We start from the raw sequence: 15,892 nt of genomic DNA on the forward strand, positions 1-15,892 counted from the left end.
TTGAAAGTATCAACTACCTTTCTTTTCTTTTCTTTTTTTTTCCAGTTAGTTTAACTGAAAAAGCAGAGGTTTGGTATTTGTCTTTGAAGATCTTTTCTGTTTCAAGTCTGAAGAAGAGCTGATGCACCTGGATACTTGCTCTCAAACTCTTCCAGTGATGGCTACATCTTAATTTTTTATAAGAATAGTTTCTCATTTGTCTTCTGATCTTCCGGTCTTTTTGTTCCTCTGTCCTTTTTTTTTTTATCCTGCTTCACTACGTGTTATTCTGTTAGCCTGTCCCTGAGCGTGCTGCCTTGGCTTTCTGGACCTTGGAGTCCTTAGCAATGAGCCTGATAGGAAAAAATGCAAATGTAGTGAGATAGCCACTTTCATCCGTGCTGTTTGGACTATCGTTGAGGGTGTCTTGTTAGATTAACATTTGAGTTGATAGATGATGTTTGCTCGTGAAACATTAGTAAAGCCTAAGAATGAGCTCTTAAAGAACAACTGATCTAACAGCTTGCTGTCACCAAAAGGGACTGTCCTGACTCCTGCATTGCACTAGAATGGGTATTTATCTGATCACCTTCAAAAGCTGCTTCAGTTAGGCAAGTGAGCAGTAAACAAGGCAGGTAAGGACATTGTGTGCGCTACCTTTCAAAATGCCGCAGCTGATGATATTTAAATGGGATGGCTGCTTTCTGGAAAAATCAAGTCTCTGCATTTGGCTGTAACTGAAGTCCTGCCTTGAGACAGGGAGGGAGCTTTGGTASCAAGATCAGTGTATGGAGTCCTGTTGCGTTCCAGACTGTGCTGGCACATCTGCTTTTGGGAGGCTGCAGGCAATAGGTATAGCAAAGGCAGATCACTGTAGCAGAAGGCAGAAAATGAGTGGCCGGGAATGAGATTTCGCGTATGTTCTGTGACAGATGCCTTCTGAAAGAGAACTGTGGCTTGTATTTAAGAAAAGCGTGCTCTGACGAAGCGTACGTAAACAGGAGAACAGTGCTAGAAGCTGAAGCTAGGTAGCAGCRGAATGGGGATTTCAGGATCTTGGCAGGAAAGATTTTTTTTTTGAGGGAGTGAGAAAAATAGGGTAGGTATTACGCAGTTTCCCCTGGCCCCAACACAGTTCAAGGAATGCAGCTTAGCAGTGTGCATTATCGGTGCTTGTAATCGTAAAGCCCTGCAGGGGGAACAGAATTACAAAACTACTGTAGCTTCAGCCCAATCTAAAGACAAGGCGGTAGGCGCTGCGAGTCTTAGTAGATCGAGGCAATGGATTCAGTTTGTCTCCTCTGCAGGTTTAGGCCAAGCACTTGATACCTTGGAACATGTGTTATCTGAAGACCAATTATTATGCAAACAAGGGTGGTTAGTAAGATACGGGATTCAGTAGTTGGATGCAAACACAACGTTAGCGCTTTAAAGCTGAAGCGTAGCTTAAAAAGGGGATATAGTTGGAAGAGCTTATGATTTGTTCCAGTTTTGGATGTGTTGAAGTGACTCCTAAGCAGTTTGGTTTCTGATGCAACTCCTGAAACCCAGATGTGCAGGCTGTGCTATGACATACTGTTGCACTGATCTCTCACTTGGAGAACGTTAACAAATCTTTTTTTTTTGGCAGCCACACAATTGTATCCTTATATAACTTGGTAGGAGAACTTGATGTTAATGCTTATGAGAAATTTTGTAGCACGGTCAAGACTGGTGACTGCTGTCGTGTGCACGTGAGGGATGCAGTTTCTTACATAGTTCTAATTGTGGAGAGAACTTGATCTATTACATTTGAATTAAGTGTTAGGAATTATGTCTGTGTGTATTGACAGTCTTGCAGAAAGATGAAAGCATTTCCTAAATCTGTGGGCTGTTTCTTTTTTTCCCCCTTWTTTTTCCCCCTTTATTTTATCTTTCTTTTATCTCCCCTTGCTCTGGATCTTCAGGGTTTTTTTTATTTTTTCCAGTGAACACAAAAAGCTTTCCTTGGAAGCCTTTCATATGCCATGTTTGTCAGAATATCTTTTGTTAATTTGTTAGAAGTCTGCGCTGGCTTTCTGGTTACTCAGGGATTGCACTATACTACTTATAAGATAATGTTTAATCATGTATTCTAAAGCAGGAGATTTAGGTCACAGGATTAGTTTATTAGGAAGCCTCAATCAAGAACATATTCATTAGAATGAACGCTGCATACAGACATGTTTAGGTTTGGATTGCTAGGTAAAATTGAACTTCTGTTACTTAAGAACACTGCAGAAAGCTAAATTTTATTTTTAAGCAGTGCCTGTGGATTTAGGTCAAGAGTGAAATGTCAGCATGTARCAATGAATTGCAAAAACTCTCTTTTCCCTCTCCTGTCTTCCCAGTATGTTGGAGTAAGCGTTCACTGACTATATGAGAAATTCAGTTAATACTCCTATCTGAACAGTTTTCTTCTTATTAGGGAAGAAGACAAGGTTTTCAGGAGTACTGTGTTAGGACACGCATTTCACAAACCGTTTGCTTTTGCAGGAATTGATAGTCGATACAACGAAGGTTGCAGGGAACTGGCAAACTATCTGCTTTTCGGCTTGTATAACCAGAGCAACAATGACTTTGAGCGAACTGGGTTTCCGGAAGAAGTTCTTGATGGTGAGTAACGTGATGAGCTTTTTCATGTATTTCTCAGCTTTTCTGGAGGGAGGGTGAGTCAGCAGAAGGGGCACAGTTATCAGTGAATTAAAAAACAAGAAGTCAGTAAATCTCCTAATTGTGAATATACAGCTGATAAACTGATTAAAAAAAGGAAAACTATTTTTTTTTTACTTCCCCCCACTAAATTCCCTTAAATGTTCTAACTATAGAGAAATATTTAGAGAAAATATAGAAAAATAGATCCCATTAGTAGAAATCCTAGTTCAGTCATATTATATATATACCTGTAATCAATTATTGTATGATTAAACGTGGAGTTCTAGAATACTTGAGATAATTTGCCAAAGTAAAAAAAAAAAAAAAAAAACCTCATTTTTATATTTGAAAGGTGGCCAGTTATCAAGGTCATAGATTATTCCCTTATTTGCATAAAACTTTGACTATCTATCCTATTTTTACATGGGATGTGCTGTTATGGTAGTTTTTAATAGGAACAAGCTCTTGATGTAATGTCAGGCAAGGGCAAATACAGTTAACGTTTTTGTAAGTGCTCTGTAAGTGCTCATTGCTGACAGCCTTGGCTTTTCAAAGCACAGGCTGATGCAAGATCTGAGTAAGACTTTATAATAAACCCACAATTGTTTTGAACAGTAAAAAGTACTGTTGTACTTGGAACTGTATATGGCTGCCAACTTTTTTATTAAAAAGAAAAAAAAAAGAAACAAAAAAAGTGGTATATGTTATAGGAAAAGTGTATTGTATCCTGTTCCTGTGGCTTTTGTGCTTGTATAAGTCTTCTGTGTGTGCATTCTTGATGCAGGAATAAAATCTGTTCTGCTTGTTGCAGATATCATCATATTAATAAAACCCGACAGTGTTCATCTATACTGTAACCCTGTGAATTACAATCATCTTTTGCCATATGTGGCATACTGGAGGAACTTGCATTTTCACTGTCTAACTGAAAACGAGGTATGTGGAAAATGAATGCACATGAGAACTGCATGTCTGTAATATCTTGCTAATGAACTGATCCTCGAAGTGATTTTTTCTTAACACTTCTAGAAGTCTCGCCCCCCCCCCCCCCCCTTCAGATTCTGTTGGGAGTGATGTGCTTCTCCTTAGGGGTATTAATCATTTTCTTAACGTGTGCACAAAGAATACATTTCTAATAGTTTGTATTTGATGGAGCATGAAGACAAATGCTTTTCCCCCCACTAATTGCTTTTGTTTTCACTTGAGTCAATGATCTTTTAATGAGGAAAAAACATATGGGATGTGAGAAAAGTACAATTTGAATCAAGTACCATAGTTAACACTGAATTTTCCAATGATAGTCTTATTTGTTACCAAAGTAGTGTGTTAATGTGTTGTATGCCTATAGTTTTAGAAGTTTAGAAAAGATGGGCTTAGTAAATCATTTAAAAACAATAGACTTTGTCATGTATTTTCTTTTTAACTTTCAACTCTTCCTTTCGAAAGCTGTTAATCTCAGTAAGGGAAAAAAGCTGAGTTCTATCATTTATTTTCATTGGACTATAATTACTAGATATGAATTTGTCTTGCATTTAAAAGTGAGGGTATTTCTGAAGAACTAAATTTAGCATAGTAGGATAACGCTAGAGGAGTTGGAATAAAAATGACTGTTTTCTACACTCTGGTCCTGATTCTTTGTGCTCTGGATAACGTAGATGAAGAAGCTGGTCGGCAACTAGTTGTTCAGCTGCCGTGACCTCTGTTTCTCTGTATGTTTGCAGTGTTATGGGGCAGCATGCTATGGCCAACCACATGCTACTCCACAAGTAGTGCTTGTGCCCATCTAGGTGCAGGTTAAGAACCTTTTTAATCCAGCTGAGACTGGAGATGATTCTTCCTTAATCCCCTTAAGGCAAGCTTTTTTTCCCCCGTTAAGTTCTGTGTAGTTCCTTTCCTAAATTAGAATGATACTGAAATCGGAAGGGAGTGAGTTAGAAAGCTATGTTGTGAATGGGTGAAACTGGTGAAAGAGTGAATGGGGAGGGCAGGGAGAGCGGCCTTTTCCCCTCGAGTTGGCTGTACCCTCTTTCCAGCTTGAAAATGATGGGAATTATGACAGATTGGTGGTGTGTTTATATCACCAAATTATAGAATAATTCAGGCTAGAAGGGACCTCTAGAGATCATCTTGTCCAACCTCCTAAGTAAGGCAGGGTCAGCTATGAGATCAGACCAGGTTACACGAGGCTTTATCCAGTTGGGTCTTGAAAACCTCCAAGGATGGTGACTAGACAACCTCTTTGGGCAACAGTTCCTTTGCTTGACTGAAGTCATGGTGAAAGTGTTTCCTTTTATCCAATCTGAACCTCTCTTGTTTTGAATCATGCTCACTGTCTTCCACCCTGCCACCACGCAACGCTGAAGAGCATGGTTTTGTCCTCTTGATGACCTTTTTGTAGGTGTTGGAGAGTGGCTACCCAGGATGCTACTAGCCTTCTTTGCTGCTAGGGTGCTGCTGGCTCACATTCAACTTGCTGTCCACTAAGATTCTCCTGGTCCTTTTCTGTAGAGCTGCTCCCCAGCCAGTCTGTCCCCAGCCTATATTTTTTTCATAATCTTTGTTTGCCCAAAGGATGTAAATCCTACAGCAAAATCTAAAGACTGCCCTCATAAGGCTTTTCTGTCACTAAAAACTTACTGTAAAGAGCAGATCTTGCAGCACATCCTGGAGGTGGTTAAACCCACACGTTTTGGAATCAAGAATGGAGTCGTTTTTAAACTGCCCTTGCTAGCACTACTGCAATAAGTAGTTATAAGTCTGTTTAAGCTTTTGAATTTTAAACTGCATCTGCTTATGGGCTTTTGTGTAGTCTATTGGGGTAAGTAATAACTTAATCACACAGTGCTGGCTTGAACTAATGGTGCAACTAGAAAGGTAAACCAAATGTATTGCTATGTCTGGAAACTGCAGAGGGAAATGAATAGAAAATCTTGAGATTTCTGGTGCTGCAAATAAAATGTTTGCTTAATTACYGCTTCATGTGAATGTCAGCTGAGYGATGCACTTTGTGTCACATTTCTAATGTATAGAAATTGCCRATTTCCTAGATTACTTATGACACAGAATCAATAAAACATTGCTGTGTCAGCCTTTAGATGCATCCTGCTTAAAGGAAGATTGTTTGTAGTATTTTTTAGCAGAGGATCTTTTTAGGGATAGAACTAAGTTATATTTGCATTTATACAATTGAAACAAAAAAAGCTCAGAGGTTTAGAAATGAACAAAGCAATGCCATATCTGTCTCTGTGTATCTCTTTATGAATCTTGGAAAAATACTATCGCCTGCCCTTCTTTCCTTCCTTCCTATTTAGCTTTAACTGGGCCATGGGAGTTTAAGTAAAAATCCTAATTAGTGGAGGGCTATTACTGATACTGAAGCTGTTATTGAAGAATGTCTATTTTCACAATGGCCAAATAATATAAAATAAAAGATTTTGTTGCGTACTGTGTAATATTTCTGGCCGTCATAGCTCTGTAGCTTTTACGGAATGGGCCCTATTTATACCTGTAATAGCAGATATTTAGTGAGCAAGCTTCTACCATCTTGCTGAAAAATAAGTTTTTATTCTGATGGTATTTTACCTCTTGAGGAACTGGCAGTTGTTGGAGATTGGCTTTGAACTGAAACTTTGATCTGGCTTGCCAGGCCTGGAGAAAGAAAACATCATGGTAGTAACTTGGGCTGCATGTTGAATTCAGGCTTCTCTTAAAGTAACTTGTTCCAGCATAAATTTGTTGGGTGTACCCCGAAGCTTGGATGATCTTTATACAAATAAAGTTCATAGTCATTTAATTTATCTCAATATTGTTCAGTTCAGAGCAGTGTACATCAAAAAAAAGGAAATAAAACACTGCTGCCCTCTGATCTTGCTCCAAAAAGCAAGTGACTTGAAATAGGATTTTCCTCAGTGGCAGTTTTCTGTGACACATCAGTTGGTATTCTCAAAACATTTTTAGTCGTCTAAAGACTGCCCAGAATCTGGTAGGTGATGTTTAAAGACTTCACGGAAAACTGAAAATAAAGTATGTATTTATGCTTTTATATAACACTTCTTATGAACTTTGGTTTAAAAAACTGTCTCAGTTGGCTTGAATACATTCCTGCCATGCCAGAATTTCCAAAATACAGAGGCTAAAGAGGCTCTTTGACTTCTGGGAGCTGTAGGTAATAAGTTAGTGGATTATAAAAAGTGGCATGTGCCATTGAGTTAAAACTATACTATAAAAGTGCTCTTTAGGATAAAACTAACAATCAAATTAGGTATGCTTAGTGAAATTTTATTTTTAAATGACTCTTTCCAGTATGAAGATGAAGAAGCTGCTGAGGAATTCAAAATTTCCAGCTTTGTAGACATGGTTCGAGACTGTAGTCGAATTGGTATTCCATACAGCTGCMAAGGTGGGTTAGCTTGTTTTATGCTTAGCGTAAGCATTTTGCAGCATGCGATTCATGTAGTTCAGTGAATGAAGACTTCCTTGTCTTTGGTAAGCAATCACGATTAATATGCCATTGGTGTTTTTTTRTTTTSTTTTGTTTTTAACTTAAGAGTTGTGTTTCTTTTTGAAAAATGTAAGCTGTTAGACTTCATCTAAAGAGTGAACGCTCATAGCATGAGGCAAAGAAATAATTTGCATTCCGAGAAGTGTGTTCTACTACGTACAGAAGTTCTCTGTTCAGATGGGAGCTTCGGATAAATACTTCTTTATGTAGGGAAAGAATAAACATTTTGTTATGCAAGTTTCCTTTTTTAGCRCTGAAAAGACTGGACTGCATGACTTCCTGTTATGATCTGTAGCCAGCCTTGCAGTCTGAACAATGTAATCTTATATTGTTTAGTAAAGTGTACTTTGTGGTATCCAAGCAGTGAATAATGCAAAAGCAGTGCATGCAGTGCTTTGCTGTCTAACATGCTTGGGTTTTTGAGCCATAGCAGGTGAAATACAAATTTAAAAAAAAGTGATTTTTTTTGTTTTGTTTTGTTTTGTTTGTTTTGAACTACGCAAGTTCAAACCAAGCTAATTCAGTTAGCTTTGGTTTCTCACCAGCTCCACATGTACTCTCATAGCTTAGCTATGAGCTTAGAATCTGGAAACTTTTTTAATTGCTTCTCTTGAGGGAAGAAGTGGTATGCCCTAATTGCCTGGAAAATCATTAATTTGCAAGGAGAAGGAGTATCTTTTTCTAGGCTGATAGCTGAAAAAAAAGGGACAAAGTTTGAGGTGGAGAAAGAAACGATTCTTCAAATACTACCTTCTTCACCAAAATCTATTCTTCAGTTAAAGATCTTAAATTGTATGAACAAAAAGAATAATCGAGGTCCTTTATTAGAATCTCAGAGCAACTGTAACATCTCATAGAAAGTTAATAAACTATCAGTGTTTTAGATCTGTGGAATCTGTCTTTTGCAGGTCATCTACAGATATTTGATATGTTCATTGTTGAAAAGTGGCCAATAGTGCAGGCTTTTGCACTTGAAGGAATTGGGGGTGATGGCTTCTTTACAATGAAATATGAAGTAAGTAGTTATGTTTTCCATTTTCTTTCCTTTCCATTCTTAAGCAGAAATAGTGTCATGGAATAATTTAGATTGGAAAGTACCTGTTGAGATCATCTAGTCCCAACCCACTGCTTGAAGGAGGGCCAACTTCTAAGTTACATCAAGTTGCTCAGGACCTTGTCAAGCTGAGTTTTGAATGTCCAAGGATGGAGATAGATACCACACACTCGCTGAGAGACTGGAATGGGCTATGCAACATTCTGTCCTGGATCGACAGTTCTTCTCCCCCTCCCAGCACCTCCCTGCCGTGATTTAGAACATTTTTCCTCATCTTCTAGACTTAGAACCTCCTCTGCCAATAACAGAAAAACTCTAGGTCTGCTAGATGGTGATAGAACTTCAAGAGCGGTGTAAGAGAAGCTGTTTAGTYACAGATGCTTTAAAATAAACTAAGTGACTGTATTTTTGGGTCATTGTTTCTGCCACAACAAATGTATCTGGTTTTCTCTCACGCATTATATATTCTTGGGTCATTATGGCCTGCTAAATAGGGTAATAGTCAAGATTTTGGATGATGCTTCTAATTCTAACAAGGATTTGCTGTTCCACTGTGGGCAACTTGCACCATTTGGTTTTCCTATTTATTAAGTATACTGTAACAGCATCTTCAGAGGAAAGCTGCATGTTTAAGTATTTGAAGTTTCTTTCATTTCATTTTCTGGGACCTCTGCCACAGAAATGCAGATGTCCTGTTCTTTTTGTCACTCCTCCATTTTTACAGCTGGAATGTTCTTTTTTGATTGTCAGAATTCAAACAAAAGCAAGAAATTAATATTGCCATTTTTTAAAGAGTTTCATCACATGCAATACTTGCACACTTGCTCAGAACTCCTCTGTGAGTTAGTGTTCCTGTCTCTTCCTGAGCTCTGTACTCTTCCCCCTGAAATCTTTCTCTGTGCTTTATTTCTTCATTTCATTACCAGTACKGTAGTAGTATTGTTGTCTGAACGTGTCAAAATCATTAGATACAAAGCCTAAATAGGTAAATATTCTTGTGGAGGTCTGACTAGGTATAAGTAGCTCTTCCCAGTGGTCTGAAATTAGTCAATGAAAATTTGCATGAATTTAGTGGGAGCTGTTTGGGACTTAAGTGTAACCCTAGCAYGATTTGCTTCATGATTCTGTGGAAGCTTTGGGAAAATCCGCAGTTGCTATGTGTAGTGATACCTTGGTAAAGGCAGAGCCCCTTCCGTTTCATTGCGAAGGGCAGTACTGCCCTCATGGCACTCYTGCAGCCTTAAAAAGGAGCGATGCAGGTTCTTAGGAATCTGTTTTTTCAGAGTGTGTGTGTGTTAACTCACACATTTCAGCCAAGTTCCAGCTTGAGCTCTTGCTTTCTTCCCCCTTAAAATCATAAGGGGATTTCAAGTGGGAAGTGGCATTCTTAACTTTTTGTGTAACTGCTTATGCATGATTATCTGTTAAGCAGCTGCTCTATATCACAGATGGGGGGGAAAAACTGATCTCTTTTTTTTAAGTATGGTTGGGATTGCTGTAAAGGATCTAAAAATTAATACTGTTATGATTAGTAAAAGGGAGTGTTCCTAATGTGTTTTTAGCTCTTCAGACTTACCTTCCCACTGCTATGCATTCCATGTTCCTAGAGTTCAAAATAATCTGATGATAAATTACAAATTTTATTTTTGCTGTTCTAAGGGTACTTCCTGTCTTCTACAAAAATGTAGCAGCTAAGAACTGTTTCCTGTGTTTTGCGGTAGAGCAAACATTATATGAAGTCACAGTTGGTCAAGATGCTATAATCCAGAGAATTTGCTGTATCAATAGTTGAAGAGAAGCCATGTCCTGGAAATCTTTATTGCCTCATCTCATCATACAAGTAGTTGGAATAACTGTGTAAAAAAAGTGGTTTAAGCAAATTCCAGTCAGTGATGCAATTTGAATTAATTGGTTGGGGCAACCCTGTAAATGCAGAAGTTACTTGGATACGAGTGTCCCTTAAGAATACATTCTTGAATAGTCTTCACAGGCATCTTGAAAAAAAGTAATGCTGCTTGCTAAGTTAGTCTAGTATTGCTTAAATTTACATTACGCTTACTGTAAGAATTGACTAGCGTGTAGGACTAGTAACCTTGGAATCCCTTTCTTGGGAAACTTAATCTTTCCCTTCTGGCTGCACCAGCTGATGTCTTTCTTGGCTTTTATTAATTATATTCAATTTTGAGAAGCTTTTGGGGAAATGATTTGTTTGAAAGATGCAAACAAAACTTTACATGTACTTTAAACTGTCACTTGAGCTGATGAGTCTCTCCAGTGTCCATAACATTTGCATCAGATTTGGTCGATTCTTTTGTAACCGGTACTGTAAAAATACTTCAGGCTTCCCAGAGCTAAGGAGGACTCTCAGGTATGCTGCTAGTCCGTTTCAGTGCAACGCAAACCTGTACCTGTGGCATTCTTTGTGGCATTTTTCACGGAAATACGTTTAAAATATTTTTCAGTTAATGGATGTCAGCGTTGATCTGTGGAAAACATACAGCAAAATGGATCCTGTTTCCCTGGAGGACTTGCTCTTTGAGGTAATGTGGGTGAAATCTGCTGGGCCAACTACTGGTCCGTTTGCATGTCTGCTGAGCAAAATTGTTGTTTTTTTTTTTTTTTTTAAAGAGTGTTTGCAGACTTAATCTGTACACTGTGGACTGCAGGATCTTGCAGGGTCTCTTTCCTTTCCTGACCCCATCCACAAAGTCTGCACAACTTCTGTAGAACAACAAAATAGCTTGTCTTGGATTCTGTAAAATTCTTATAATTCCTTAAAATGGCTAAAATTCTCCTAAAAGATGGTGTGGATATTCTTTACGCCATAGGACTGTGTACAGAATATAAAACGTTGGGAATGTTTGTGTGTTTCAGTCCTCCCTTGTGGTAAGGGGAAAAAAATCCACTTTAACATACAACCATTATTCCAGGAGAAAACGCTTCCATGAGCTAGTTTAAGTGGATAACAGTGACACACAGTGGCAGCACTGATGCTTCGTGAAATGCAAACATGCACTGTTGAGTATTCCCTTGTTGTAATGAGGGGTTTGATCTCGATGCTAGAAACGAAAGGAATATGTGTATATTAGTAGAGGTTATTTGTCTCTAAATTCAGTTTTGAGAACTCATGTAATTTCTGCCTGCTCCTTCTAATTCCTTGTATTTCTTCAGTTCTTCAAAACAAGAAGTTGTTTCAACCTGAACTGGTTTCGGACAAATTTTTGCATTGGTGGCTATCCCTTGTCTAAATGTAGTTCAGGTATTCAGGAGTAATGGTTGTAGCTTTTTCTTCAGTTTTCTAGCTTAGCAGCAAAATAGGCTTCTAAAATGTAGCAAGGTCATCAGGAAGTATCCTTTATTAATAAAATATGGGTGGGTTTCCAGCCTATTGGGTTGTTGTAACTACTGCTTAATGAAAATTTAAAAATCATGTTGTTTAATACAGATGATTTGAAAAACATCAAACTTTATACGGCTGTCAGTCTAATAGTCAYGCTGCAAGATACTTCTTTTACTCCTTTCCCGTGGAAGTGGGGGAAATGTTACGTTAAGGATTCAGTTTGRAGTACAGATAGATGTTCGGGATTATTTTTTTGTACCTGATACATCTACTCTGTAGCAGACTTATTTCTACTATTTTAAAGGTTTTCTTGAGGGTGAAAGTTGTTAAATTGACTTCAGATTTTCTGAAAAAGGTTAACAATAATGGATGGGGTTTTCATACTACTCACTTCACAGAAATTGGTAATTTTAAAAATGATTCATTTTCCCAGTAAGGATATAGTTGGGTGTACTTTAAGAGCATTTGAAGTTCAGATATGCGTTCATATATTTTTTTTCTTTTTTGGTTAATGCARCTTTGCTGTCAGGAAATTCTGATTCTAACTCTACTTGGGATTTGAAAGAATTAATGTTCTGTACAATATGGGCATGTTCCAAATAAGCTGACAAAAATGCTTTAGCTCTTAGTTTCTATGAAAAACATATTTGAGGCTGGAATGTTCTGCAATGATAGCTTCTCCCCCTAAATGTAAACCTTAATTTTAAACCACTAATATAGCCTTTATTATTATTTTAGAAGGCTTGCGAGATTTCATCAGGATTCACCGTCTACATTTCATTCATTACTACATTAATGAAGTGGTTGAAAAGAAATACTGTATAATATTCATGCAACTGCTAGAATTATAATTCCGGTTTGCTTGTTATGTGTTTGAAAAACACTTCCTAAAATCAGGATGTCTCTCTCCTTCGAAATTAATATGTGACAAGCAGTGAAATTAATCTGGCGAGCATTTTAAAATTTTGTAGTTCTGTAAGGTTCCTGCTTTATCAGCATGACAAGCTCTTTTGTTTTTGCTTCTCTGCTTTTTTTTTTTTTTTTTTATTTTTTTTTTTTTTTTTTTTTTTTTTTTTTTTTTTTTTTTTTTTTTTTTTAAAATACATGTATCTTTTTTTTTAACAAATGCAGGTGAAGAAATGCCTGTTTGCCAGTTGAACACCATGAGCTTCCCAAACTCCCCACCCTGTTCCTCATCTTCCATCCCTAAGCTCATTTATTAAATCTACTTCAGAACCATGTACAGATTTAAAAACAAAAATTAAATCTATCCATGTGCTCATTTTGAAAGTCTTATTGGAAATGTGAGGTCCAAGTTATGAATGATCTCAAAACAGTGTACTCTTAGATTAAAAGCAGTTAGTGGATGGAAGGCTCTGTCCCTTTTCCTGCCTCCTCTCCTGGAAAAACAAACAAACAAACAAAAAGACCCCAAACAAAATACCCTCAGCCCCTTCCCCCTGGAAGACCTTAACTTTTAGAAGATATTTACCTTTGTTCACTTTCTTACTGTCTCAGTGGTCAGGTTGTGCTTTACACTGCGTAGTGGAATATAAGCTATGTTGTTCTAATATAACTTGAGTTCATTTAATAACACGGCTGTGACTTCCTCTTCTGGTATCATGCGTGCTGTAATGAATACACATTGAATATTTTTCTTCCAGGATTTAATGACTTTTGAACACCAGTGGACCAGCTTTTTTGCTAATTTTGATACTGAAATTCCTTTCATTCTGGAGCTATCAGAATCTCAGGCGGGGGAGGTATGTTTACTTGAGAAGGTCTTTGAAATGCCAGTGTCCTTGCAGAAGTAGTAATAAATATCCAGCATAAGTAATAGTAGGATATAAGTATCAATTATACTTATAATAGTAAAATACTAATAATAGTAATAAGTATTCAGCATTTTTGTCCCACTCCGTATCCCATCTCTCCTTTCACGTTTGAGGAGTAGAATCCTAATTTTAAGCTTGTTTTTTTAAAAGTTGACAACTCACCTTACTTACTGTGTGGTGTGACAACTTTGTAACTCAAGGTTGACTGTTTGTTCACTGATAATGAAATTTAGTTGTTTCATGTGTGCACAAGAAATCCCTATTTGTAGGTGGATCTAATCTCATTTTGGTGGGAGCTTCTGCGTGTGCATTTCCTGACAAGCTGAGGTTGCCCATGTCAAGTTTCAAACATTATCAGTGATAATATATAGAATAGGGTAAAAATAGTACAGTGCATCTGCTTATAGGTTTTTKGGGGGGTAGCTGCTGTCTGTTTTCAAGCAAATGTGAGACTAATGGTGTTTGAGGTTTTTTCTGGAGGTTGGGAATAGTTTTGAGYGCTGAGGAGTTTTCAGGCTTGTTCTTAATGACAGTGATATCTCGCACTGTCCTTTCATGTACTTGTTAATCWGAATGTGTTTTTCTTCTTCACAGCCTTTCAGAAGTTATTTCAGTCATGGGATGATTTCGAGCCATATAACAGATAACAGGTATTACTCATCATCTCACTGTGAAATTGTGATCTCGCTTGTATCTCAATATGTTATTTCCATATCTCTGATGTCATAAGAATGCTGCGGTTTCGTTACATACATAATGTTGATATGCTTGAAATTGTCAATATTGTGCATTCATGCTCAGATGTTTAAATAAACTCGTGGATGTATTAAACAGGATAGCCCTGTTTGAAAACTTGGCTGTATGTTTTCATGTTACTCAAAAACAATTCCAATATGAAAGTTGAAGAAATCAATATACTTTTGTGTGCCACAGTACCCACAAGATYAATGCTTAAAAGCAGACCAGTTTAAAAAAAGATCTTAAGTTGCTGAATACAAGTCACCTTTATTTTATTTCAGCACAGTCATAAGTGAGAGGGGAAGGCTGGTTGTCATATGTTGCAAAAGCAAGCATTCTGCTGTTTTGAGCTAAATAAAGGTTGCTTAGCTACTTAAATGTCTCTGTAGATTAGTATTTATTTGGAAATACAGTGAAGTTCAGTGTCCTTTATTGTTTTCAGCATCCTATCTTTCTTGCACTTAATTAAAAGAAAAACCTTGACCTTGCCAGTTGAATCTTGGGCCCAAAGCCAGAATAAAAACCAAAACAGTTTTGCTTAATTCCAGTTACTTATTTCAGGGTTTTCCACAATGAGAAATTTTAAGCTACTCAACTCTTCAAGGCAATTTGCTTTAAAAAAAAAAAAAGAAAGAAAGAAAGAAAAACAAAACAAAACAACTCAAAACCCCACTTCTAATAGCAAGGTCTTACAATCCAGTCTGCTGCTTATCATTTGAGAAATAGCTTTGAGATATGTTGTTGTATACAAAAGAAATTAGAATCTTGTGAATTCAAAAATTTTTTTTAGTGTGGAACTTGATCTATGCAATGAAGTTTTCTGTGGCTTCAGTCTTTGCATCTGTTTTGGGGATTTGGGTTTTTTTTGTTTTTGATGTATTCTTTTAGTGAAAAATTCAGTAGGTATTCCATCAGACTTGAAAGCCTCAATTTCCTATGTTATTTGTAAGTTTTCTTCTAGTATCGTGGTGCTGATGGTTTCTTTTTTCCTTAGCCCTAGCCGGCAGCCTTTTGTTCTGTTTGGTAGCCACTCAACTAAAGAAAACTTGAACTCTGGTAACTTTAATTTTCCATCGGAAGGACATCTGGTTCGAAACACTGGCCTTGGTGGAAGCACTGCTAAGCATATGGTGAGATTTTAAAATAATTATCTGATATTTTTAAGCAGTTTATTGTTATTTCCTTCAGATTTTTTTTTTGTGTCTAGAAAGCACTTATTTTTCATGAGTTAAATACCCAATGTTTAACATACAAAACCATAGTTATCTTAACATCTAATCAGTCAATTTAAGGAAAATTTTCCTTTCTCTGTCTCTCTTTCTCTCTCTTTCTCTCTCTCTCTCTCAACGTACAGTGGATATTTATTCATGGGCTGCTGAATGACTTTTTTTAATTCTATTTTGAAAAGGCTTTTTTTAAACAACTCTGCTGCTCTAAATGTGTGGGGAAATGTTTCTGATGACCCTTGACCTAGCCCTAACATGAGAATTTTCCTAATGGTAGTATATGATATATTAACTATGACACATGTAATTTAGTTGAATGAGAGTTGTTTCTTAAAAAGAAAAGACGCTTTTTTGACAATGACTTTGTAAATATACAACGCATTTTGGAATTTGGATACACGTGTGTCTGTGTTTCAGCAACCAAACAGTTCACGAAACTCTGAAAATTCTTCTGGTGCTCAAAAGAATGTTAAGATAAAGTTGTGAGATTAACTTGTTTCCATTTTCAAGTAAAAGTTTGGTTTTAAAACATATCATGAGGTCGAT

At 37.1% G+C, this 15,892-nt stretch overlaps 1 protein-coding gene across 1 annotated transcript in view; it reads left to right on the plus strand.

The window, feature by feature from the left end:
- CUNH20orf194 (chromosome unknown C20orf194 homolog) overlaps window positions 1-15,892 on the plus strand; it is a 67,166-nt gene that overhangs the window by 4,552 nt on the left and 46,722 nt on the right. Inside the window, exons 3-10 of the mRNA XM_026072756.1 lie at window positions 2,494-2,613; window positions 3,464-3,588; window positions 6,955-7,051; window positions 8,062-8,168; window positions 10,670-10,747; window positions 13,212-13,310; window positions 13,977-14,032; window positions 15,115-15,250. Of these exons, the coding sequence (XP_025928541.1) occupies window positions 2,494-2,613; window positions 3,464-3,588; window positions 6,955-7,051; window positions 8,062-8,168; window positions 10,670-10,747; window positions 13,212-13,310; window positions 13,977-14,032; window positions 15,115-15,250 (818 nt within the window). The remainder of the gene's footprint in view (window positions 1-2,493; window positions 2,614-3,463; window positions 3,589-6,954; window positions 7,052-8,061; window positions 8,169-10,669; window positions 10,748-13,211; window positions 13,311-13,976; window positions 14,033-15,114; window positions 15,251-15,892) is intronic.

Source organism: Apteryx rowi, unplaced genomic scaffold, assembly GCF_003343035.1.
Source record: "Apteryx rowi isolate R43461 unplaced genomic scaffold, aptRow1 scaffold_35, whole genome shotgun sequence".
In the NCBI taxonomy this organism is placed as follows: Eukaryota; Metazoa; Chordata; class Aves; order Apterygiformes; family Apterygidae; genus Apteryx; species Apteryx rowi.